The sequence below is a fragment of the Pseudophryne corroboree genome, chromosome 2 (genome assembly GCF_028390025.1).
Source record: "Pseudophryne corroboree isolate aPseCor3 chromosome 2, aPseCor3.hap2, whole genome shotgun sequence".
NCBI classification, from domain to species: domain Eukaryota; kingdom Metazoa; phylum Chordata; class Amphibia; order Anura; family Myobatrachidae; genus Pseudophryne; species Pseudophryne corroboree.
Genome location: NC_086445.1, coordinates 1,013,759,523 through 1,013,784,643, shown reverse-complemented (window position 1 = coordinate 1,013,784,643; position 25,121 = coordinate 1,013,759,523). Strand labels below are relative to the sequence as shown.

At 41.5% G+C, this 25,121-nt stretch overlaps 1 protein-coding gene across 3 annotated transcripts; it reads left to right on the top strand.

Annotated features, from left to right (window-relative positions):
- The first annotated feature begins 2,135 nt into the window (after positions 1-2,135).
- LOC135050277 (integumentary mucin C.1-like) lies at positions 2,136-23,176 on the top strand. 3 transcript variants are annotated; one of them, XM_063956663.1, is made up of 8 exons: positions 2,136-2,403; positions 2,763-2,912; positions 4,842-4,985; positions 5,355-5,498; positions 17,795-17,938; positions 18,323-18,466; positions 22,149-22,292; positions 22,908-23,176. In XM_063956663.1, exons 1-7 carry the CDS (start codon positions 2,208-2,210, stop codon positions 22,280-22,282), a joined length of 1,056 nt encoding a protein of 351 aa, XP_063812733.1. In that variant the 5' UTR covers positions 2,136-2,207; the 3' UTR covers positions 22,283-22,292; positions 22,908-23,176. The 3 variants fall into 3 exon arrangements, with proteins under 3 accessions (XP_063812733.1, XP_063812734.1, XP_063812735.1); XM_063956664.1 differs by lacking the exon at positions 4,842-4,985; XM_063956665.1 differs by lacking the exon at positions 18,323-18,466.
- Positions 23,177-25,121: the final 1,945 nt, after the last annotated feature.

Sequence of the window (25,121 nt, the reverse complement as noted above, 5' to 3'; positions counted from 1 at the left end):
CTAGAAAATGTGGAGAAGATGATGTTCATCAAAATGAATTATAATCAATTCCTCCGTGGAGACATTCACCAGCAATTGCCTCCAGAAAGTACACAGGGACTTGAGATGGTGGATTAAAGTGGGGACGAATTAATAATCTGTGAGGAGGGGGATGTACACAGTGAAAGGGGTGAGGAATCGGATGATGAGGAGGAGGTGGACATCTTGCCTCTGTAGAGCCAGTTTGTGCAAGGAGAGATCAATTGCTTCTTTTTTGGTGGGGGCCCAAACCAACCAGTCATTTCAGTCACAGTCGTGTGGCAGACCCTGTGGCTGAAATGATGGGTTTGTTAAAGTGTGCATGTCCTGTTTATACATCATAAGGGTGGGTGGGAGGGCCCAAGAACAATTCCATCTTGCACCTCTTTTTTCTTTCAATTTTTTTTGCATCATGTGCTGTTTGGGGACTATTTTTTGAAGTGCCATCCTGTCTGACACTGCAGTGCCACTCCTAGATGGGCCAGGTGTTTGTGTCGGCCACTTGGGTCGCTTAGCTTAGTCACACAGCTACCTCATTGCGCCTCTTTTTTTCTCTGCATCATGTGCTGTTTGGGGACTATTTTTTATAGTGCCATCCTGTCTGACACTGCAGTGCCACTCCTAGATGGGCCAGGTGTTTGTGTCGGCCACTTGGGTTGCTTAGCTTAGTCATGCAGCGACCTCGGTGCAAATTTTAGGACTAAAAATAATATTGTGAGGTGTGAGGTGTTCAGAATAGACTGAACATGAGTGGAAATTATGGTTATTGAGGTTAATAATACTATGGGATCAAAATGACCCCCAAATTCTATGATTTCAGCTGTTTTTGAGGGTTTTTTGTAAAAAAACACCTGAATCCAAAACACACCCGAATCCGACAAAAAAATTTCAGGGAGGTTTTGCCAAAACGAGTCCGAATCCAAAACACGGCCGCGGAACCGAATCCAAAACCAAAACACAAAACCTGAAAAATTTCCGGTGCACATCACTTGTTGCCACCCACCGCCCTGCGAATGCCTCTGCCTGATTGTCAGGGAGAGGTGTTTCTCATTTTCTGCGCATGCACCCGCATCCTCTTCATAGTTTTTGCGGTTGGAATGCATATTGCGATCCAACCTGAATTAGGCCCTATGTCTTATATACATGTGCACTGTGAAAACATTGATCAATATGCATACTACCGTCACTTTGCGTCCGCACCTGAATGACCCCCCATGCAGTGCAACATGGTTTGTTCCATCTACAAAGTAAGTAGCTTTTTCTGCTTTTCTCCAAACTCAGAATCAGCCTCTTAGGGCAGTTTCATTACACTACAGGGAGTATATTTACTAAAGGTTGATTTTGGTAAATTTTTGTCGATGTTGGTCAATTTCAGATCAAGATCTTAATCGATGTTGGGGTTCCAAGGTTAAAACAAACATTTACGAATAGATGATTTTTTTTATATACATTTTTAAATATTAGTAAATGTGTGTTTTTTTTCAACCTGGAAGCTCAACATCGATTAAGATCGATCCTAAATCGGTCTGAAATTATCCAAAATTTGAACTCTAGTAAATATACCCCCAGGTTTTAAGGATAACAATGCTTGAGTCCAGATGGTTAATTCACATTGACCGAAGTACTAATTAAGTCACCTGTGCTCAAACATGGATATCCTTAAAACCTGGACTGTAATGGGAACTATGGCATAGGATTTAATTTGGGCAGTTAACCACTAACAATAAATCTACCTACAATATGTGGACTTATCCCTGTAACTGTTATTATTACAGTATTTCACTAAAGTAATTTAAGTTGCAGAACCTTCTGTAAAAAGAAACATTAAGCTGCTGTAACTTCTGGATGCAGCAAACTTGTTAGCTAATGGGAAAAACAATGTGCACTGCAGGGGGGGGGGGGGGCAGATATAACATTTGCAGAGAGTTAGATTTGGGTGGGTTATAATGTTTCTGTGCAGGATAAATACTGGCTGCTTTATTTTTACCCTGCAATTTAGATTTTAGTTTGAACACACCCCACCCAAATCTAACTCTCTCTGCACATGTTATATCTGCCCCCCTGCAGTACACATGGTTTTGCCCATTGGCTAATAAATTTGCTGCTGCAGTCAGTTCTGAATTAGTCCCTATGTGTTTGGCACTGTCAAGGGTTAGAGGCTTTGCAGTAGAGCTCCCAGCTTTCTGATCATGCATTGTAATATTTCCTATGTACTGGTACTGTGTGCTCTGCTCCGTCCGGGTAAACAGCAATGCAGTGTGGACATCACAGAGCGTGAAGATTGCGGATTTCCTGGGATAAGTGCTAAGGAATGCTATTCCAGAGGCTGCTGCTTTAATTCAAACATTCCTGGGGTTAAATGGTGTTTTTACCCCAAAAACATAGGTAAAGTATAGAGTGCAGTGGTAGAGCGGGAGCATGTAATGCTATGGATTACAGATTATATAGTGAACATGAATTGGACCCATAGTGCGAAGAGATTTTCTTGTGCATCCCTTATTCTTCGCCATGGTCAGACATAATATATGAAAATGCCATTGTTTAAGTGGAAGTTTCCTGTTATCAGTGGTTGTTCAAAGTTTGATTAACTGTTCCTAAAAAAAAAAAAAAAAAAATTATACTTTGATTTTTAATACAGCTGAACCTAAATGATCAGTTGACCAAGGGAGCTAAATTGCACCATTTTAATAAAAAGAAACCATGAGCTGCTATAACTTCTGGATGTTTCCTTATTGCATCAACAGCAAGTGACCAGAAACAATGTAAAGTGGAACCATACAACAGAAGGGATTGTGGCTACCCCACAATAAGTGCTATGGAATGTAAGGAAAGGAATTGTTGCTTTGACTCTAGCATTCCTGGGGTTAACTGGTGTTTCTTCTCCAAGTCACAAGGTATGGAGCTGCTGTATAATTCACAAGTCCTAGTTATGATGCTCACACCTCTTAAGATGGATACACACAGAAGTGCCCTACACACTTACAGATTATCTGTCCAATGTTTTTTTAGTTGAACCAAAAATCTGTTAATATGTGGGAGTAAATGACAATTGACCATTTGCTCCCAAACATTGGAAAACATACAAAAGTGATAATTCAGATTAATTGGTTGAGTCAGTTTCATTTAGCCAATGTATCCAAGCTACATTTATTGTATGTTTCTGTACTTTAGGAGCAAAGAGTTGATTGTCATTTGCTCCCAGATATTAGCAGATTTTTGTTCCAAACAGCCAGATTGGATAGAAAGTATTAGAGTGCATCCAACTTATATAGTAACATAATAATTTGTTGAATTTTCAGTCATGAGGTACATAGGTGATAAAGCCTTCCAGGTACATAGATCCATCAGTAAAGCTGGGTATGCACTATATAATTATCTGGCAAACCATCTGTCCAACACTGGCTGGTTGGAATGGAAATCTGGTATCTGAGGACAAACTATTTACTCCCAAAAACGGGAAAATGGTCATTCAAACTAATTGGTTTAACCAGTTTGATTATATAGTGTTTGGTTTGTTTTTTTTTCCAGTGTTTGGGAGCAAATTGTTAATTGACCTTCGCTCTTATATGTTTCATTCCAACCAGACAGATTGGATGGATAGCCTGCCAGATAATTGTATAGTGTATGCCCAGGATAACTGTCCGTAATGATCTCTCTTGTATGATGTCACACAAATGGGCCTGCAGATAAAGAGCTAGCACCATCCGCTCATGCATTTTTGACAACTGATGTGAAGTTCCAGGAGGGTAATCTCCGTTATAAAGAAAAGTATCTGGAAATTGTTCTTCCTCCCATTGTACCTAGTTTCAAAAAGAAAATTGACTAACTCCATGTATTCAGTATGATATCCCGGCTGATGGGATGCCAGCAGTCAGAATACCATTGCCAGCATCCTGATAGTGTAAATCCTGAGTGTTCCCCTCTCTCCCCTACACCCCAACACTAACCATCCCTTTCCGCAGCCTAACCCTAACCTTCCCTCTTAGTGCCTGACACAAACATCCCATCTGTTGTGCCTAAACCTAATGTCACCTTCCATGCAGCCTAATCCTAACCATACCCCCATAGTGCCTAACCCCACCTTCCCACAGCCTAACCCCACGGGTGACACCTAAACCTAACTCCCCTAGTCCTAAGCCTAACCCATCTGCTATATCTACAAAAGGATTGCCAGCTGTCGGCAATCCAACCGCAGGAATTCCAACAGCTGTCATCACTGCATCCCAACCGAACTCCACAATAATTCCTTTTTCTGAATATTGAGTACAATTCTTATGGTGCCCATACACTTGTGAGATATTAGGTGCTATCCTTTGATTTCGACCTCATCTGTGAGAAATCGATGAATTGTATGCACATTTTAGGTACCTTGAGACTTGATGCGTGGGCACGCCTCTCAAATGTCGCATCTCAAGATAGTATGTGCTGCACTTAAAATTTCTCACCTCACAGTGCGATTGTGTGTGGTTCCCACTCGGTGGTGACATGCCGATCACGTGATTACCATGCAATCGATCGCATGGTAATCACTTTGGCAGTTCTGAAATGCCGGTGCAATGCACAAGTGTATAGGCACCAGAAGTGTTTTTCTTATTTTCTGTGGTAAGATATATGGAAAAGTATTTACATGTGAAAAGATATAATTTAAGTCAGATTCATCAAACATTACTGCGTGTTTTCTATGTATCTGGGACATGTTTGCAATGTTGACAATGAGATATTTGGCACTGTCAAGGGTTAGAGTACTTGCAGTAGAGCGCCTAACTTTCTTGTCATGCATTGTAATATTTCTTATGTCCTGATGTGTGCTCTGCTCAATCCAGATAAACAGCAATGTAGTGTGGACATCACAGAGCGGGAAGATTGTGGATTTCCCGGGATAAGTGCTAAGGAATGCTATTCCAGAGGCTGCTGCTTTAATTCAAATGTTCCTGGGGTTAAATGGTGTTTTTACCCCAAAAGCACAGGTAGAGTATAGAGTCGAGTGGGAGCATGTAATGCTATGGATTACAGATTTGATGGTGCATAAACATGAATTATGCCCATAGCTGTAAGTTTTGCTTGTGTATCCCTTATTCTTAGCCATAGCCAGACAGTATATAAGAAAATACCATTATTTTAGTGCAAATTTCCTGCTATCAGCTGTTCAAAGTTTGTTTAACTGTTTCTAAAAAAAAAAAAAAAAGATACTTTGTGATTTTTAACACAGCTGAACCCAAACGGTCAGTTGACCAAAAGAGCTAAATTGCCCTGTGATCTACCTAAATTGCCCCATTTCATTAAAGAGAAACCTTAAGCTGCTGTAACTTCTAGATGTTTCCTTACTGCATCAACAGCAAGTGACAAACAATGTAACGTGGAACCATACAACAGAAGGGATTGCGGCTACCCCACAATAAGTGCTGCAGAATGTAAGAAGAGGAATTGTTGCTTTGACTCCAGCATTCCTGGGGTTAACTGGTGTTTCTTCAAGTCACAAGGTATGGAGCTGCTGTATAGTTACTCACAAGTCATTAGTTTTATGATGCTCACACCTCTTAAGCTGGATATACACCTAGATTACATGTCCAATCTTTTCTAGTTGAAACAAAAACCTGGTAATATGTGGGAGTAAATGACAATTGACATTTGCTCCCAAACACGAGGAAACCTACAAAATTGATCATTCAGATAAATTGGATAAATGAAACTGATTTAACCAAACTACCTTTTATTGTATGTTTTCTGGACTTTAGGAGCAAATAGTTGATTGTCATTTGCTCCCAGATATTAGCAGATTTTTGTTCCAAATGGCCAGATTGGACAGAAAATATTAGTATATCCAACGTAAATAGCAACATAATAAAAAATGTATTGGAATTCAGTCATGATGTATGATAAAGCTAAATATTTACCTTTTAACATAAGCTATTTACTAATACAGTGTAGCCGTAATGGCCGCTAAACCACGTGCTACGCACTTTGTACGCTATTTGCGTACAAAGACCTCGCACGTGGTACGCAAGTTACGTACACACGCTGCGCTGGGTGTACGGAATACACACAGCGAGTGTACACACAGACAATAACCTTTTTAAACCTTAAACAGAATATGCTTACACTGTAAACCTTAATACCGTGATACTGTAACGATATAACACTGATTAACCTTAGTATTTAAGCCAGCTGTTTGAGCGATTGAGATGCTCAGAAACCCTTAGTAATAAATGGTGAAACACACAAACACTTGTTAAGGTTCCAACACCTTACTAGATGATTTTTAGTATGTAAAAGGGAAAAAGAAATACAGTTTACAGCTTATACACTACAGACCTGACATTAATACCTAAACACAATAACTAAACAGAAATCTAAACACTGGCGAACGATCACAAATAGAATAAACACAAAGAGAATAAATGGCAAACACTTATAGGATAACAACAAGAGAACAATTGCATACACACAGAGTAACGAAATGGCCACAGAGAAACTTACACACGTGGGAATGATTCGCAGGCGCTATCTGGAAACCAGCTCTCAGTCATCACGGGGAAAACCTTTGTGGAGAGAAGTGAGCTGGTCTGGCTATGGGGGTCTTTATATACACAGTATACTGTACAATACAATGGTCCTATAATCTCATTGTTCATTGGACACAGGAATGTCCCTCTGCATTATAACAAAAGGTCATAGGTGGATTCGAACAGGTGGGCTGTGACTATTTCAAACTGCTCAGGTGGGAGGTATCCACAGGATTCCCGCCGCATGGATAATGAACTGCAAATACAGTAAATGTCCATAAACTTCTTATAGACATAACTATACGCAGGAGCGATTAATCTCTTCCTAACCAACACCGGAATGTTTCCAACAAAATACTCTTCAGTTAGGTACTAGACACTACTGTTCAACCTTTGTCAGACCCTTCGTATCATGCAAAGAGGAATTCCCATGTCCACGAACCATTTACACTAAACATACTTGCAGACATTATTAAAGGGAATATTATCTACAAAACGCACTATTTTAGTTAACTATGCTATAAACGAGTCGCCCGCTACAAGCTCATAAACTCTACCGTAAATACGCATATACCGCGCGTAATCGCCGGAGCGAGTGTACGCAATTTGCGGACATGTGCACAAACGGCAGACTGAATGCACGAGCAGCGGGCATGTGCATTGGGGTTAGTATATGGCAATGTGAAGCATGATATTTTTCGACTTTGACATGTACATGGGTGATAAAGCCTTCCAGGTACATGGATCAATCAGTGTGTGCGGAGGGGGGACAGAACACAGCATTGCAGGGTAGCGGGCGCTGTTAATGGCACTTGACGATTATCTGTTATTACTTTCACTTGCATCTTCCATATTTTTGAAGCCCAGCATCTCCTGATCTCTCCTGTCTTACCCTGACCTCTTCTGTTGCTAATAACTATACAACATTAATGAACTCTACTTATGATTTCTTTGTTATTCAGTCACACTGTCCAGGATTCAAACCCATTGCCTGTGGCCTTACAGTCAATCTATTCACTGAGCTATATTTGCCCTTGCATAGAAAGGTAGATCATTCTAAACTCTAATTTTAACTATTTGAAGCTTACCATGTACTTCATGAAAACAATGATCAGCATTGTTGCTGAGCAGATCTATGTAGTGCGTGGCTGCAAGAGATTGGATGTGTGGCTGCATACTATATAGATTGTTTGTTTACAAAGTACCAGTAGCTTCATAGTGTTCATAGTTTTTATGCAGGATCAAATGGCTCAATGAGTATGAGGGTGTTTGGTTAGAATTTAATAGGTTATAGGTTTGAATCCTGGATATGGCAGTACAATGAAATGTTATTTAATAAAGAGTGTATATAGATATGGAGAGAGTGGGCTTTCTCTGGTATCAATCTTGTCATGCCCCCTCCCCATGGGGCATGTGCTTTATGTCCCTATTGCAAAAATGAATGGGAGGGGGGGGGGGCAGGGCACGCCAATTCTCTCTCTGCCACAGGGCATCAAAAAGTCTAGTTAGAGCATTGGTATGCACTATATAATTATCTGGCAAACCATCTGTCCAACACTGGCTGTTTGGGATGGAAATCTGGTAATCTGAGAGCAGATGACAATAAACCATTTACTCCCAAACACTGCAAAATGGTCATTCAACTAATTGGTTAAAACTTGTTTAACTAGTTTGATTGCAAAAATAGTTTTGTCCATTTTCCAGTGTTTGGGAGCAAATGGTTAATTGGCATTTGCTCCTATACATTACCAGATTTTCATTCCAACCAGACAGGTTGGATAGATGGCTTGCCAGATAATTGTATAGTGTATGCCCAGGATAACTGTTAGTTATGCTATTTCTTGTATGATGTCACACATATGGGCAGGCAGATAGAGAGCAACCACCGCCCACTCATGCATAGTTGCCAACTGATGTGAAGTTCCTGGGGACTGTAAGTTATAAAGAAAAGTATCTGGAAATTGTTCTTCCTTCCATTGTCCTTTTCAAAAATGACCAACTCCATGTATTCAGTATATCCCAGCTGATGGGATACCAGCAGTCAGAATACCATTGCCGGCATCCTGATAGTGTAATTTCTGAGTGTTCCCCTCTCTCCCCTACACCCTAACACTAACCATCCATTTCCGCAGCCTAACCCTAACCTTCCCTCTTAGTGCCTGACACTAACATCCCATCGGTGGTGCCAAAACCTAATGTCACTTTCTCTGGCTGGGTCCACAGGATTATCCACAGGATAACATTGGGATATTGTCGAGCGACAGTGAAAATGGCACCAACACGGTCACAAGCTTTCTGGCCTCCCAGGATGCATTGGGGCCTCCACTATATAGTCCCGCCCACTGACTCAGTCAGATCAGTTTTTTGCTTGGGGCGGCAGGAAGCCGCATGGTCACAGGGCTGCTGTGAGAGCAACCTCAAGCTTTTATTTTATTTTTATAGACTTACTATATTTTTTTTTTAGCGACTTTTCTTAACCGCGTCTTTTACGCATACTAGAAAGAGTCGCTCCAACAACTCCCCACCAGGTCGCAACAACGCTTACCTTCGGGTATCAGTGCTGTCTCGACGGGCGTCTGTATCGGATGTTCTAGCAGGTCCAGCAGACGTAACCAGGCTGTGGCCGGAGCATGGGGAAACGGTGAGTCTATGGACTTCCTCTTACTAGAGGGGTCAGGACACAGCTACACTGATTTGGTGGAGACTACAAACAGTGTGTTGATGCGCCGAACATCTCGAGTGTGACAGCGATATGCTCCAGGGATCATAGGCACCAGGACTAGGTAGAGGCCACGATCCTGGGAGTCTAAGTCAACAGGGGGATTCAGACGCTCTCCTGGCTGCCCCTCCTCCGAGTTCATGGCCAGTTTCCACGTGTCCCTCGTTTCATGAACTAAATGACCTCACTTCCGGCTCAGATGCTACCACGAGGGTACTCGGTCGCAGCTTAGATGCTGCGGTTGTGTACACTGGATATAAACCCGCCCAGACCGAGTCGCAGGCCTTAGCGTCTGCATGCACGTAGAGTCGCTCAGCGTCCGTGTCAGTCAGTGAGCGTCCGTGTCCGTTATCAGTTATGAAGAGCGCCAGTGTACACCAGTAGCGTCTGAATCCACTCGGCGTCTTACGAGCGTCTTTGCTTGGATATGGAAGTGTGGTGAGTCTCCCTGTATCCCGCTCTCCGGAGGCAGGGTATACAGTGCTAAAAATTCCTTCTACTTCTTAGTATGGATTGTTAATTTTTAGTACCTATTGCATATGAGACCTGTATTACTGTGTTTTTCTGCATGTTATGTTGAAAAAAGAACCAGTTAAAACAGAAGTACAATTTTCCTACTTGTGTATAAGTTGTTATGGAGGTTGTATTCTCATATGACAATGTCTAATGCTTTAGCATGTGACTGACTGCTAGTATGTGTGCTGACTTTTCTGTGTAATGTCAGTCCTGTTCTGACCCTCAAATCAGGTGCACTGTGGTAAGATTGATCTCACCTCTATATATTGACATATAGGGTGACTTTCAGTCACAAATTGTGTAGTTAGTAAACCGATTAATACCATGTCTGTGAGCAGCAAAAGTGATGAGGAGAATTTATCAAGCACTCCTACAGCCCTAACATGCTTATCTTGTAAGTCAGGGGTAATTGATATGAATCAATTGGTCACTTATGAGGGTTTGTGTGCACCTGTTTCGCTTTTCAGCGAAGTAAAAAACAGGAGTTGGTTCAACCACCAACAAAGCCACCATGGAATATGTTCGCAAAGACTCTATCTTCTATAGCGGACAAGTTAACTACAGTAGCACCACCTCAAGGGTTAGGTTACACTATGAACCCATACATGCAGCTCCCTTCCTACGGCTAGGTTCCAGTAGCCTCTACAAGCAACCAATAGACAGTTAAGACTAAGACAGATACGACTATGTGGCAGACTACACAAGATGACACATCAGACGATGAGACAATAGATTCGACTCCGTATGATGATCAGTCGCAGAGTTTTAGTTCAGATGATGTAGCTGATTTCAAGGAACAAACAGATCAGGACAACTGTCCCTATCTGATATTCTTCCGGCGCTAATTATCAAGAGTTAATTGTGTATCAACAGCAGCTGAGTACGGCAACCAGCTAGGTTGCCAACTTTATAGAACAGGAAAAAATTTTTTTATATATACTCCGTGCTATATGTACACTGTAACAGATAAAACTATAGTGCACACTATAGTTTTATCTGTTACAGTGTACATATAGCGCGGAGTATATATAAAAAAAATTTTTCCAGATGATGTAGCTGAGCTTATTTAATGCTGTGAAGGCTGTTCTCTCGTTGGAAGAGCCAGCCAAGACCGTGTTAAAATCTAAAGCACCTGTATTTAAATGAACAAAGTCAGTGAAAGCTGAATTCCCAGCGTCAGATGAGCTGACGGAAATGATGGATGAGTCTTGGGCGGCGCCCAGTAAAAAGTTTGATTCCTAAAAGATGGGATTCTTATTATTCGTTTCCAGCTGTGGATTGTTCGAAAAGGGAAGTTCCTCCAAAAGTAGATGCACATGTTCTGCGACTCGTGCATAAATCTGCTTTACCACTGTCATCTACCTCACTAAATGATGTCACAGACAGAAGGGTAGATAGCCTTTTGAAAAATATTTTTTCTTTAGTAGGATCAGTGGTAAGACCTGCTATGGCTTTGGCCTGGGTAGCAAAGGCTATGGGCGAATGGATAGAGGAACTAGAGAACAGCATCCCTTCTCCTACTAGGGAGCAAGAGGATCGTTTTTGCTGTTTAAGACAATCTGCCCAGTATTTGGAAGAAGCAGCAATTGATGTAGGTACAGTTGCTTCTAAAGCTTCAGCCTTGACAGTAGTCGCTCGTCGAGCAATTTGGCTACGTACCTGGAAGGCAGATGCGGAATCCAAGAAAGAATTGGAAGCATTACCTTTTGTAGGTAATATAATATTTGGAAAACCTTTATCGGATATCCTAGAATCAGACGCTGAATCGAAAAAGGTCAGATTTTCGGCTACCTATAACCCTAAATCCAAGGGTTTAAAATTTTGTTCTTTTCGTTGGCAAAGCGAAAGCAAAAGAGGAGCCTAAACAACCCCAGTTTAAATCCAGGGGTAGGAAGCAGTGGGCTAGCAAGAAGCCAGCTTCCAAACCTGAACAGAAACCCTCAGCCTGAAGAGACGGGCCTCCGCCTGGAGGATTCCAGGGTTGGGGTCCGACTCCTTCATTTTGCACACATATGGCAGCAATCAACAGCAGATGCCTGGGTGCAGAAGGTAGTATCTCAGGGGTATGGTTTCCCATTCAGGAGACAGCCTCCTCAAAGATTTTTTTGCACCAGCCCGTCTTGTATAGAGTCGAAGGCCAATGCCCTGCAAGAAGCAGTCCAAAAATTACTGCAGTCAGGTGTGATTGTCCCAGTACCTCCATCACAAAGGGGACAGAGGTTTTACTCCAATCTATTTCTAATCCAGAAACCAAATGGGTCATATCGACCAATTCTCCATCTGAAAATGTTGAACAAATACATATGGATCGCAAAGTTCCACATGGAGACGCTACGCTCCATAATGTTGGCTATGGAACCGGGAGATTACATGGTATCTCTGGATGTATGGGATGCTTACCTACATGTGCCTATAGCACTATCACATCAGTGTTACCTCAGGTTTGCCATCCTCCAGGAACATTTCCAGTTACAAGCTCTGCCCTTCGGGCTAGCTACAGCACCCAGGGTGTTTACCAAGATCATGGTGGTTATGGCAGCTTGTCTGCGCAAACAAGGGATAAGAATATTCCCATACCTCGACGACCTGTTAATCTTGGCACAGTCGCAAGATTTACTGTTGAGCCATCTTCAACAGACGATAGTTTGTTTACAGAGACACGGGTGGCTCATAAATTGGGAAAAGTCGTCTCAATCCGTCACAGCGGATGGTTCATTTGGGGCCATATTGGATTCAGGCCTACAGAAAGTTCTCTTACCAGAGAAAAAGATAGTCCAAGTGCAGGTCATGGCTCAGGAAGCGTTGCAAGCCCAGACAATGTCAGTCCATGCAGCAATGCGACTGTTGGGTCTGATGGTATCAACCTTTGACATGGTGGAATATGCGCAATTCAACTCCAGACCATTGCAGCACCTTATTTTGACCAAATGGAACGGAAATCATCAAACGATAAAGAAGCAGATGATAAAGATTCCAGTGAATGTAAAAAGGTCTCTAGCGTGGTGGCTACAGACAGACCATTTAAACAAGGGGAGACCCTTTTGGATAAAAGAGTGGCAAGTCCTGACAACAGATATAAAAACCAGCAATTTGAAACACTGTCATACACCACAAGCGCTAAATTGAGATATCACCATAACGTCCCTTTTAGGCTGAGTGACTGATTCTTTCCTCTCAGATGTATCTCCGATTCAGGTCAATAAAATATAGGATTCCCAGGTATGGATACCATAAAAAAGACAGAATAACAAGGACAAACCAATGTGTAGTAAGTAATATCAAAACTTATTATCGTTCATATGGTGCCTTTAAATAACTGAAGTGGATTCAAAGCGTACCCCACTCACACTGAAAATGAAAGTGTAAAACACATCAGCGTTTCTTTGTGGGGGTCACCTTCTTTTGTTCATATAACACCCAGTGTGCCAGAAATGGAATCACACTCAGACTAAAGTGACTTGTGATGATTTCCTGAAGAAGGCAGGAGATGCGTACCCCAACACTCGCACTCGATAGACTGGTTACAAACATGTAAAAGGTATCTTTCTCTCCTTCAAGGAAAAAGGACAATCCAGAAATCGCGTACCACATCTCACAATTTGAAGAACTGTGAAACTCCTATCAAGGTATCTTTAAATTTTCATATGAGGATCACAGCTGGAAATTTCTGATATGGTCTCCAGGCGTAGGTCATAAATAAAGATAATAGAAACAGCCAATATGTAATAGGTCCTACTGATATTGAGTGTGATATACACAATATCTCAACAAACTTAGATTTAGGGCGTACATGCATCAAGCACTAAAAGCATATAGCGGTTTCTTTAGTGGAAAATACACGGGGTTCAGACAGACTTCAAGAAGTAAACAGCCAATGCGTACCCCGACACTCACACTCTGGAGGCGGGTGGCAAACTCATAAAGGTATCTTTACTTTTCCCAGAGTGATAGGTGGTAATTCAATATGGCGTACCCCAACTCAGTTTGATGTGTTAAGACTCCTATCAAGGTATCTTTAGGCTTCAAGTGACAAATGCAGCTCGTGTGTTAAGTCATGTATTATTCCGTGAACCGCAGAAAAAGAAAAAATAGCAATGCTCATACCAAAGTGAGTAAAAAAAGGGGGTTGCAGATTTTATTTAACAATACATGGAAATAAAATAAATGCATGGATAACCATGCATGGCAGTTCATAAAATAATGAAGAGTAAGTAAAAACAGCAAAGAGATGGTAATCTCTTGCAGAAAAAATACTTAATTAAAAAAACAAAACAAAATTAGAAAAATCCGGATAAAATAGCTACTCACACTCCTGTTTGTCGACGCATTTCAGCCCACATCTGGGCCTTTATCAAGACCACCTATCACTCTGGGAAAAGTAAAGATACCTTTATGAGTTTGCCACCCGCCTCCAGAGTGTGAGTGTCGGGGTACGCATTGGCTGTTTACTTCTTGAAGTCTGTCTGAACCCCGTGTATTTTCCACTATAAAGAAACCACTATATGCTTTTAGTGCTTGATGCATGTGTGCCCTAAATCTATCTAAGTTTGTTGAGATATTGTGTATATCACACAATATCAGTAGGACCTATTACATATTGGCTGTTTCTATTATCTTTATTTATGACCTACACCTGGAGACCATATCAGAAATTTCCAGCTGTGATCCTCATATGAAAATTTAAAGATACCTTGATAGGAGTTTCACAGTTCTTCAAATTGTGAGTTGTGGTACGTGATTTCTGGATTGTCCTTTTTCCTTGAAGGAGAGAGAGATACCTTTTACATGTTTGTAACCAGTCTATCCAGTGTGAGTGTTGGGGTACGCATCTCCTGCCTTCAGGAAACTATCACAAGTCACTCTTTAGTTTGTGTGATCCCATTTCTGGCACACTGGGTGTTATATGAACAAAAGAAGGTGACCCCCACAAAGAAACCCTGATGTGTTTTACACTTTCATTTTCAGTGTGAGTGGGGTACGCTTTGAATCAACTTCAGTTATTTAAAAGCACCATATGAACGATAATAAGCTTTGATATTACTTACTACACATTGGGTTGTCCTTGTTGTTCTGTCTTTTTTTTTTTTTTTTTTTTTTTTTTTTTTATGGTATCCATACCTGGGAATCCTATATTTTATTGACCTGAATCGGAGATACACCTGAGAGGAAAGAATCCGTCACTCAGCCTAAAAGGGACGTTATGGTGATATCTCAATTTAGCGCTTGTGGTGTATGACAGTGTTTCAAATTGCTGGTTTTTATTTCTTGATCTAAATGTGGTGACATTTATTCCGAAATCTGTTACATCTGAGCAGCTTAGCGCCAGTTAGGACTACCCTAACACATTCTGTTTCCTGACAACAGATGCCAGCCTGCAAGGCTGGGCGGCGGTACTCGGAAGCCTATGGTTCCAGGGAAAATGAACCGCAAGGGAAAGTCGCCTGCCGATAAATCTGTTGGAGATAAGGGCCGTTTACTTGGCTCTAGTTCAGGCAAAGGACAATCTACAAGGAAGACCAGTCCAGATCCACTCAGACAATGCGACGGCAGTAGCATGCCTCAATCATCAAGGAGGAACTCACAGCAAGAGTCTGATGGAGGAAGTAACTCCCATTCTAAAATGGGCAGAACTCCATCTCCCAGCATTGTCGGCAGTATTTGTCCCGGGTGTACTAAACTGGGAAGCGGATTTTCTCAGTCTGCACACCATTCAGGAAACCGAATGGGCACTACACCCAGAAGTGTTTCAGACACTGGTGAACAGATGGGGTCTACCGGAGATAGACCATATGGCGTCTCGTCTAAACAACAAAGTTCCGAGGTACGGATCGAGAACAAGGGACCCAGGAGCGGTTCTTGCAGACGCACTGTCAGTAGAATGAAGGTTTCAGCTGGTATATCTGTTCCCTCCAATATCTGTTATCCAGAGTAGTGAGAAAGATAAAACAGGCAAAAGCAGCAATCATTCTAATAGCTCCAGCCTGGCTAAGAAGGCATTGGTACACAGATCTGTTGAGAATGTCCGTGGAAGCACCGATACTGCTCCCTTAACGTCCAGATCTGTTAATGCAGGGTCCTTGTTGTCACAGTCATCTGGATCGCCTATCTTTGACGGCGTGGCTGTTGAAACCTCTATATCTTAGAGGCTAAAGGATTTTCGAAACAAGTAATCCAAACTATGCTTAGAGCAAGAAAGCCTTCTTCAGCTCGTGTGGATCATAAAATATGGCAAGCCTATATTCACTGGTGTACTGGAAAAAATTTCAATCCGAGATCTTTTAAAGTAGCTAGGATTTTGGATTTCCTTCAGGCAGGATTGGAAAAAGGGTTGAAAGTTGCTTCCTTGTGGGTTCAAGTCTCAGCGTTAACTGTATGGTTTCAGCAGAAAATTGCTGATTTACAGGATGTACGTACGATTTTTCAAGGAGTAGTACATATTCAACCTCCATTTGTTCTTCCTGCAGCTCCCTGGGATTTGAATTTAGTTCAATTTCTTCAGGGTCCTTTGTTTGAACCACTTGAGAGAGCAGATCTTAAGTGGTTAACGGTTTAAATTTGTTTTTTACTGGTAATGGCGTCAGCCAGAATGTCAGATTTAGGAGCATTATCATGTAAGTCTCCTTTCCTAAGTTTTTTTTCCAGACAGAGCAGTTCTCAGAACGAGATCTAGTTATCTTCCAAAGGTGGTATCAAAGTTTCACCTGAATGAAGAGATTGTAGTCCCAGCTTTTCAGATATCGGGACTATCTGCGGGAGAAGCGTCGCTGGATGTAGTCCGAGCTTTAAGAATCTACATAGATCGTACTAGTGCCATCAGGAAAACAGATTCTCTCTTCATCCTCTACAGATTCCATAGGAGAGGTTGGCCTGCCAGTAAACAGACACTGGCGAGATGGCTCCGAATGGTAATATCAGAAGCTTATTCTCATGCAGATCTCCCTATTCCGGCTAATGTCTCTGCACACTCTACACGTAAAGTAGGTCCTTCTTGGGCAGCACAGCAGGGTGCTTCAGCAGAACAGATATGTAGGGCAGCCACATGGTCTTCCATAAACACATTCATCAGACATTATGCCTTGGATACTTTTGCCTCTCATGACGCAGACTTCGGGTAAAAGGTCCTCCTGTGCAATCTGGAGCGTCCCCACCACTAAATGGCTTTGGGAATCCCAATGTTATCCTGTGGACCTAGCCAGAGAAATATACGTTATGGTAAGAACTTACCGTTGATAACGTGATTTCTCTTATGTACACAGGGATCCCACCCTGACGCATCTGATTTGAGGATCTAGACAATCATTAAACCTCTTCCTTCTTGTATGGAAGGGTGTGCATGTGTGTTCTTATCGCCTAAACAGGTCTCTGCCTGATGTTCCTGCCTAAGATCTCTGTGGAAAGAACTGATCTGACTGAGTCAGTGGGCGGGACTATATATAGTGGAGGCCCCAATGCATCCTGGGAGGCCAGAAAGCTTGTGACCGTGTTGGTGCCATTTTCGCTGTCGTCGACAATATCCCAATGTTATCCAGTGGATACCTGTGGACATAAGAGAAATCACGTTCTCAACGGTAAGTTCTTACCATAACGTATATTTCTGCACTGTCTATTCCTAACCATTCCCCCTGTAATGCTTAATGCATAACCCCACGGGTGATGCCTAAACCAAACCCATCTGCTATACCTACAAATGGATTGCCAGCTGTTGGTAATCTGACTGCAGGAATCCCAACAGCTGAAATCTTCACTGCATCCCAACTCCACAACAATTCCCTTTTCTGAATATTGAGTACAATTCTTAATGTTTTTCTTCTCTGTGGTAAGATGTATGGAAAAGCAGTATTTACATGTGAAAGTATATCCAAGTCAGATTCATCAAACATAAAGTTTTCTATGTATCTGGGACATGTTTCCAGTGTTGGCAATTATATACAGTATTTGTCACTGTCAAGGGTTAGAGTCCTTGCAGTAGAGCTCCCAACTTTCTTGTCATGCATTGTAATATTTCCTATTGTCCTGATGTGTGCTCTGCTCCATCCAGATAAACGGCAATGTGATGTGGACATCAAAGAGCGTGAAGACTGTGGTTTTCCCGGGATAACCGCAAAGGAATGCTATTCCAGAGGCTGCTGCTTTAATTCAAATGTTCCTGGGGTTAAATGGTGTTTTTACCCCAAAAGCACAGGTAGTGTATAGAGTGCAGTGGTAGAGTGGAAGCATGTGATGCTATTGATTATGGGTTTGATGGTGCACAAACATGAATTAGGCCCATAGCTGTAAGTTTTGCTTGTGTATCCATTATTCTTGGCCATGGCCAGACAGTATATAAGAAAATACCATTGTTTCAGTGCAAATTTCCTGTTATCAGCTGTTCAAAGTTTGTTCAACTGTTTGATTAACTGTTCCTAAAAATAAAAAAAAAATACTATGATTTTAACACAGCTGAACCCAAATGGTCAGTCGACCAAAATAGCTAAATTGCCCTGTGATTTACCTAAATTGTCCCATTTTATTAAAGAGAAACCTCAAGCTGCTGTAACTTCTGGATGTTTCTTTACTGCATCAACAGCAAGTGACAGACAATGTAACGTGGAACCATACAACAGAAGGGATTGCGGCTACCCCACAATAAGAGCTGCGGAATGTAAGAAGAGGAATTGTTGCTTTGACTCAAGCATTCCTGGGGTTAACTGGTGTTTCTTCAAGTCGCAAGGTACAGAGCTGCTGTATAGTTACTTACAAGTCATTAGTTTTGATGCTCACACCTCTTAAGCTAGATACACACTTAGATTTCCTGTCCAATCTTTTCTAGTTGAAATAAAAATCTGGTAATATATGGGAGTAAATGACAATTGATAGTTTGCTCCCAAACATGAGGAAACATACAAAAATGATCATTCAGATAAATGAAACTGATTTAACCAAACTACCTTCAGGGAGTGCTCTGATATACAGGAGGAGATGGCAGAGAGGCAGTTGGATGCAAGCGATGTTGCATAGCTGGAATCCACAAGATGGAGCCAGAGATTGGATATGGGGGATAAAGGACAAGGAGGAGTCAAGAGTGATGCCCAGGCAGTGGAGTTGGGGAATGGGGGAGATGAGGGTGAGAAATATTGGGGGATGGAGACTCTGGGTGGGGAAAAGATGATGCATTCAGTTTTGTCCAAGTTGAGCTTCAGGGTGCACTCAGACATCCAAGAGGAGATGGCAGAGAGGCAGCAGGATACCCGAGAGAGATCGGAAGAGTAGAGGTATAGTTCTATATCATCTGCTTAGATATAGTATTGGAGGCCAAAGCAGCTTATGAGCGCAACCAGGGAAGAGGTGTATATGGAGAAGAGAAGGTTCCAAGGACAGAACCTTGGGGGACACCAAGAGGGAGGGTGGAAGTGGGTAAGGTGGAGCCAAAGGCAGACAGAATAATTAGTTAGCAAGGTAAGAGGTGAACCAGGCAAGGACCATGCTAGAGAGGCCAATTGACTGGAGGAGAGGATGATCCACAGTGTCAAAGGCTGCACAGAGATCCAGGAGTATTAGCAGAGGGAAGTGACCCCCTGGATTTGTCCAAAATCAGGTAATTGGTGACTTTGATCAGTGTCAGTGGAGTGGGCGAAAGCAGAGCTTGAAGAGGATCAAGGATGGAGTGATCAGAGGTAGCTGGTGAGATGGCTGAGTACCAGATGCTCAAGTAGTTTGGAGGCATATGTGAGAAGAGATGAGGGGTAGGTAGCAGGTGAGGAAGGGTTAAGGTTGGGTTTTTTGAGATTAGAGGAGAAAAGAGCATGTTTGAATGGTGTGGGACAGATACCAGTGGAGTGATGGGTTGAAGAGGAGATGGAAGGGGTCTGGGGGGGCAGGTTGAGGCGGGAGAAGATAGGTTGATGGTTTACTTTGTGGTGGGGGGGAGCATAAGGTGGGATGGTAGGAGGGAGAGAATGGTGGAGGAGGGGGCTAGCAAGGGCAGATTGTGTCGATTGCTGCCTCCTCCTCAAAAATTGAGGCAATTTGTATGGCAGGGAGGGAGGGTGGGAGAATAGGGTGGCGTGAAGGAGAGTGTTGAAAGTATTAGAGTTGTCTGAGATTGGCCGACTGAGAAGAGATGAGTGAATGGAAAAGTATTGCTTGGCAAGGGATAGTTCAGAGCTATAGGAAGAGAAACAAACTTGAAATGAAGGTAGTCCACCAGAAAGCGAAATTTCCTCCAGAGACACTCAGCAGTGAGCATTTTTTTTTAAGTAATCTGGTAAGTTTGGAGTGCCAGGGTTGGGGTTTAGAATGTTGGAGGGGAACAGGAGATGTGAACACCAGAATCAAGTGCAGAGGCAAGTGTGGAGTTATAGAAGGTGGCCGCCTGGTTGGGGCAGGCCATGGTGGATAGAGGAGATTATAAAGGGAAGACAAGACAGCGGTGTCAAGGGATCCCAGATTGCGTCTGACGGTGGGTCGTGGTGTGGGGAAGAGATGAGAGGCTAAAAGAGAAGATGGTGGTCAGACAGGGGTAAAGGAGAGCTGGAGATGTTAGAAGGATCACACTGGTGGGTAAAGTGGCCAAGATGTTGAGTGGGGGAAGAGGTCCATTGAGAGGGCAAGAAAATTAGTTTGTGGTGGTTTAGTAGTGTTAATAGGGATGTTGGTCACCAAAAACAAGTTATAGGGGCCTTCAGTCATGAGATGCACTAGTAATAAAGATACATAGATCCATCACTAAACTAGATATAAACAGGTTCTCAAACTGTCCTCAAGACTCCACACATAACATGTTTTCCAGGTTTCCTAACAGAATCACTAGTGAAATAAATAGCTCCATCTGTAGATCTTTTAAAATGGGTCAGTGAGTATTAAATGCACTTGTGCACCTACTAGGTGACCTGGAAAATGTGAACTATCTGGGATCCTGAGGACAGTTTGAGAACCACTGCACTACACACAATCATCTGGCAGACCATCTGTCCAATCTGGCTGGTTGGAAGAAAATCTGGGAATGTATGAGAGCAAATCGCAATCAACCATTTACTGTACTCCCAAACACTGGAAAATGGACAAAAATAGTTGTTCAAACAAATTGGTTGAATATTTGGTTTAACCATCTTGTCTGACAATTTTTCTCCATTTACCAGTGTTTAGGAAAAATAGTTGATGGATGACCAGATTTTCATTCCAATTGGACAAATGGTCTGCCAGATAATTGTGTAGTCTATGCACAGCTTAACTGTTGGTTATTTTTTTCTTTTGAGATCAAACAAATGGGCGAGTATATAGAGAGCAAGCACTGCTCACTCATACATGGTTGCCAACTGATGTTAATTTCCAGGGGGTAATATCAAACTATTTCCTATGTATCTGGGACACATTTGCAATGTTGTCAGTTATGTATTTGGCACTGTCAAGGGTTAGATTACTTGCAGTAGAGCTCCCAAATTTCTTGTCATACATTGTGTTATTTCCAATTGTCCTGATGTGTGCTCTGCTCAATCCAGAAAAAAAACAATGTAGTGCGCACATCAGACCGTGAAGATTGCATCTTTGCTGACGTTAAATGGTGTTTTTACCACAAAGACACAAGTAGAGTATATAGTACAAGTGGCCACATCTGCAATATTTTGTACTGCCCATATGTGTCTAATGAGCAAATGCACCTCTGCTTCCCAGTCATACATGACTGAGCTGCATCTTCTAAATGAGTGATACTGGGCCCTCACACATGGGGATAAGTGCACTGTGGTTGGGGAGACGGGGTTGCCATCTTTCCAGGGCTAAGTGTATACAGAGATCCCGGTGACTTCACACCTGTAACTTGCACCAAGAATAGGGCTGGTAATATTGCAGGCGCTACTGTCACACGTGGATGTATAGAGGCCGGAGCGGTCACATAGATGAGGGTGACTCTGAAAATACAGTATATGCAGATCTCCATCTGTAGTCCAAAGACTCAATGCAGCCTGAATTGTCTGACTCGGAATCTGCCAATAAGTGTGTAGAGAAGTTTTGTTCAAACTGACTTGCTGGCAATAAAATGTAAAAAACATTGCAGATATTTCATAAAGCTGCTGTTGTAATTGTTCAAGGTGGGAATGCGAATATTATCACCGTTTTTAATACCTTATTTATGTGCACAGGCAAGAACACACACTTATATGCACCTCCACTCATGGTCACAGTAACGCATACACCTCTACCCTAAACTTTTGTAGAATTCTTTTGATCTGCTCAGCGGAACTTACAGTACTTGTTCGGCGTCTGAGACACAAGGTAGAAAATTGTCACTGTCTGTCCTTTGGCTAGAAGTGGTACAGCACGGGGGGGCAGTGTTATTGGGTAGGTGGGGTTCCGACCATCTATGTGTGTAGTGCTGTACCCTCTGATGACATTGCTGTGTTTCCTGTTGTGTGCAGGATGCTCTGTGAGCCCCAAGCTGAGGAAAGACTGCGGATATCCCAACATCAGCTCCAAGGACTGTCTGGCTAGAGGCTGCTGTTTCGACTCCAGTATTCCCAAGACTGTCTGGTGCTTCTACGGATATAAATAAAATACTAATGGTAATGCACATAATGTATCATCCATTGGAGACAATCACAATCTGTTTAAACTAATAGTTTGAGTTTTTGTGTATTATAATTGAGTTTTATTAAATAGCATTTGTATGTCATCTTATTGTGAATTATTATGAATAATTAATTCATATGATTGGGCTTACTGGTGGAGTCAATCAACAATGCAGAGTGTAACATTCATGTGAAGGCACTACATGGCTGTAACAATCATTTTACCTTATACCCCATAGAGGTGCGCTAGAAAATTGGCAATGATTGGCTGCCAGAAAATACTGTGGTGTGCGCAGCCAAACTTTGTGCTGAATTGAATTAGCTTCTACATTTTTATCATACAGTGCTACATAGAGTTTAGAAAAAGCCTTGGAAAAGGGGGGCTGCATTTACCGGACTCCTGTATTTATAACATTACACAGACATGTTTCTTGTATATTTACAATATAACAAACTTACTTCCCAGATTTGAACCCCCCCAACTTCAGTACTCTGACCAGTGCGACTTCACTGTAGCCCTGTAGTTGCACACATCTTAGACGGTGTAATTTCTGAGGGTAAAACCTGCCTCTATATTGTGAGAATGTTTTTTTTTTTTTTTTCTTACAGATACTCAGTATAACGGCTCGTAACAATCACCGGAGTCTCCGTACAGACAGCATCCTGGTTCTGTGTGCTTTTTTGTGATCTGTAAATGTGATTTAGGTTTAGAATAAAAATTCTTCATTTCTGGAAGTGTTACAGCATTATATGTACTATTCATGTTTTTGTAGTTATACTATATATGTGGATTTCCTTACCGATATATTGATTCCCAACATACTTCACACCACAAAACATATTTGTATAATCAAATATATAAACAAGTCCGTAATGCACTCTTCTGGCTCTGTGTGATTTACTCCATACCATAAACACATCTGGCTTCTGCAAGACTCTAACTTACTGCTTACTAATTCACCTCCTGGACACTCTCTCCCTCTGATTGACCGTTTTATTTATTTTTATGAAGCTTAAACAGCTGACAAATGACACAAAGCATTGTTTAGGCACAATTAAAGAATTGCTGGTATAATGACTCGGGTGCTACAAGACATTTTAATTGCAATCACTACATTGAGAAAGTGTGATCCTATAACAGTCAAATGAATAGGAGACAAAGGGTTGAATTCAGATCTGATTGCTGTTCTGTGTGTTCACACGCAGTGTATGCAAGTGTGTGAACAGATAAAAAACATAACTATGTATGAATGCACAAAATGTGCAGCAGTGCACAAGAGGTGTTTATTATTTACATCGTACAGGAGCGATGCATTCGCATAGTTGCAAATTGATTTGCATGCATCATTGATGTACATGTATGTTGCATTTGCAAACAATTGCACAATGCTTGTTTGGTTTTTTTTTAAATTAGTTCAATAAACTTATCACCCTAAGGATTTGAAATGTTGTTGAACAAGTTAGGGATCAAACACTGCAAATTGAAGAGTTTGATAACGTAATTGTTCTTTGACATTTAGCATTTTAGGCAACATACATCCTCAAAATGTTTGTCCTATTTGCACAATACACTCAATACTATTTTAAAATAGTATCTTTAAAAATATTTAGCATTTTAAAATGGATGTTAACCACACCAACAATAAATAAGGAAAGACATAAATTAAATGTAGTCAAAAGATAAATTGACACGTAGACAAAACAGAGGCTAGATGACATAGGAAAAAAAGACATAAATATGTATAAGATTATGTTTAATAAACACCACACAATGGCTACGTTTTGAAAGTTAACTTTTTGAAAAACTACATAATTTTAACAATCAAAATAACTAATTCTGGACATTGTCCAGCGGGGCCAGAATGTGTGCCTGCATGGCCAGTAGCTGCATATGAATGGTCTGGTTTTGATCTCCAACCTCAGGGTCTGTAATAAGTGGGGAAGAATGTGAAAAACAAATTACAAACCTAACCTATTCAGAAAAACCTCCACTAGAATCTATTAAGAATGTCTCTGCAAAGCTGATTTCAAACACACATTGTGTGCGTACCAACTTCACATGTTGGTCTTCACATATGCTATGGATTATTAACCAATAAAATCTTACACTCACATCTACAAACAATTATTAGCATATATATTTCATAAATAAACATATATCTCTCCTTATCCAGTAAAAAAAACTCCCAACTCCCATCTACACTATGCATCTGTCATCTTCACGGCTCACTTGTTCACAAACACAGTAGCAGGAGTTTGTTGGCCCACTACCCATCCTATGTAATGGCCTCCCACACATCATAAGACTGTCCTGTAGGCTTAATTTGTGCCTTCATATCATGTAAATGAAGCTATTCAGACAAGGTTTATAGATCCCACAAAAACACACATGACTTTCAAAATCCTTAATATTTCATTATGACATCAAGAATGTCTCTGCAATGTTTTTGGACCACTATGACAGTGCTAGAATTAGTTCCTAGTATTGCTTTTAATTCAGAACACCATATATTTTGGGAGCAGGGCCTTCCTACCTCTGTCTATTTATGACCTAGTTTCTAACAATTCAATGTTTTAATGTAATCTATTGTAGTACATATGTATTCAACCTGTGTCCCTTCAGCTGCTGTGAAACTACATATCAAAGCATGCCCTGACTCAGTGATAGCATGCCTTAATAGCAAAACTGTGGCAGGGAATGCTGGGATGTCTAGTTCCATAGCAGCTAGAGGGACATAGGTTGAATTCTCGCATTGTAGTATATTAAAAAAAAAAAAACATAATAAAGCTACATTCAATTAGTTATAATAAACGATGCTTATT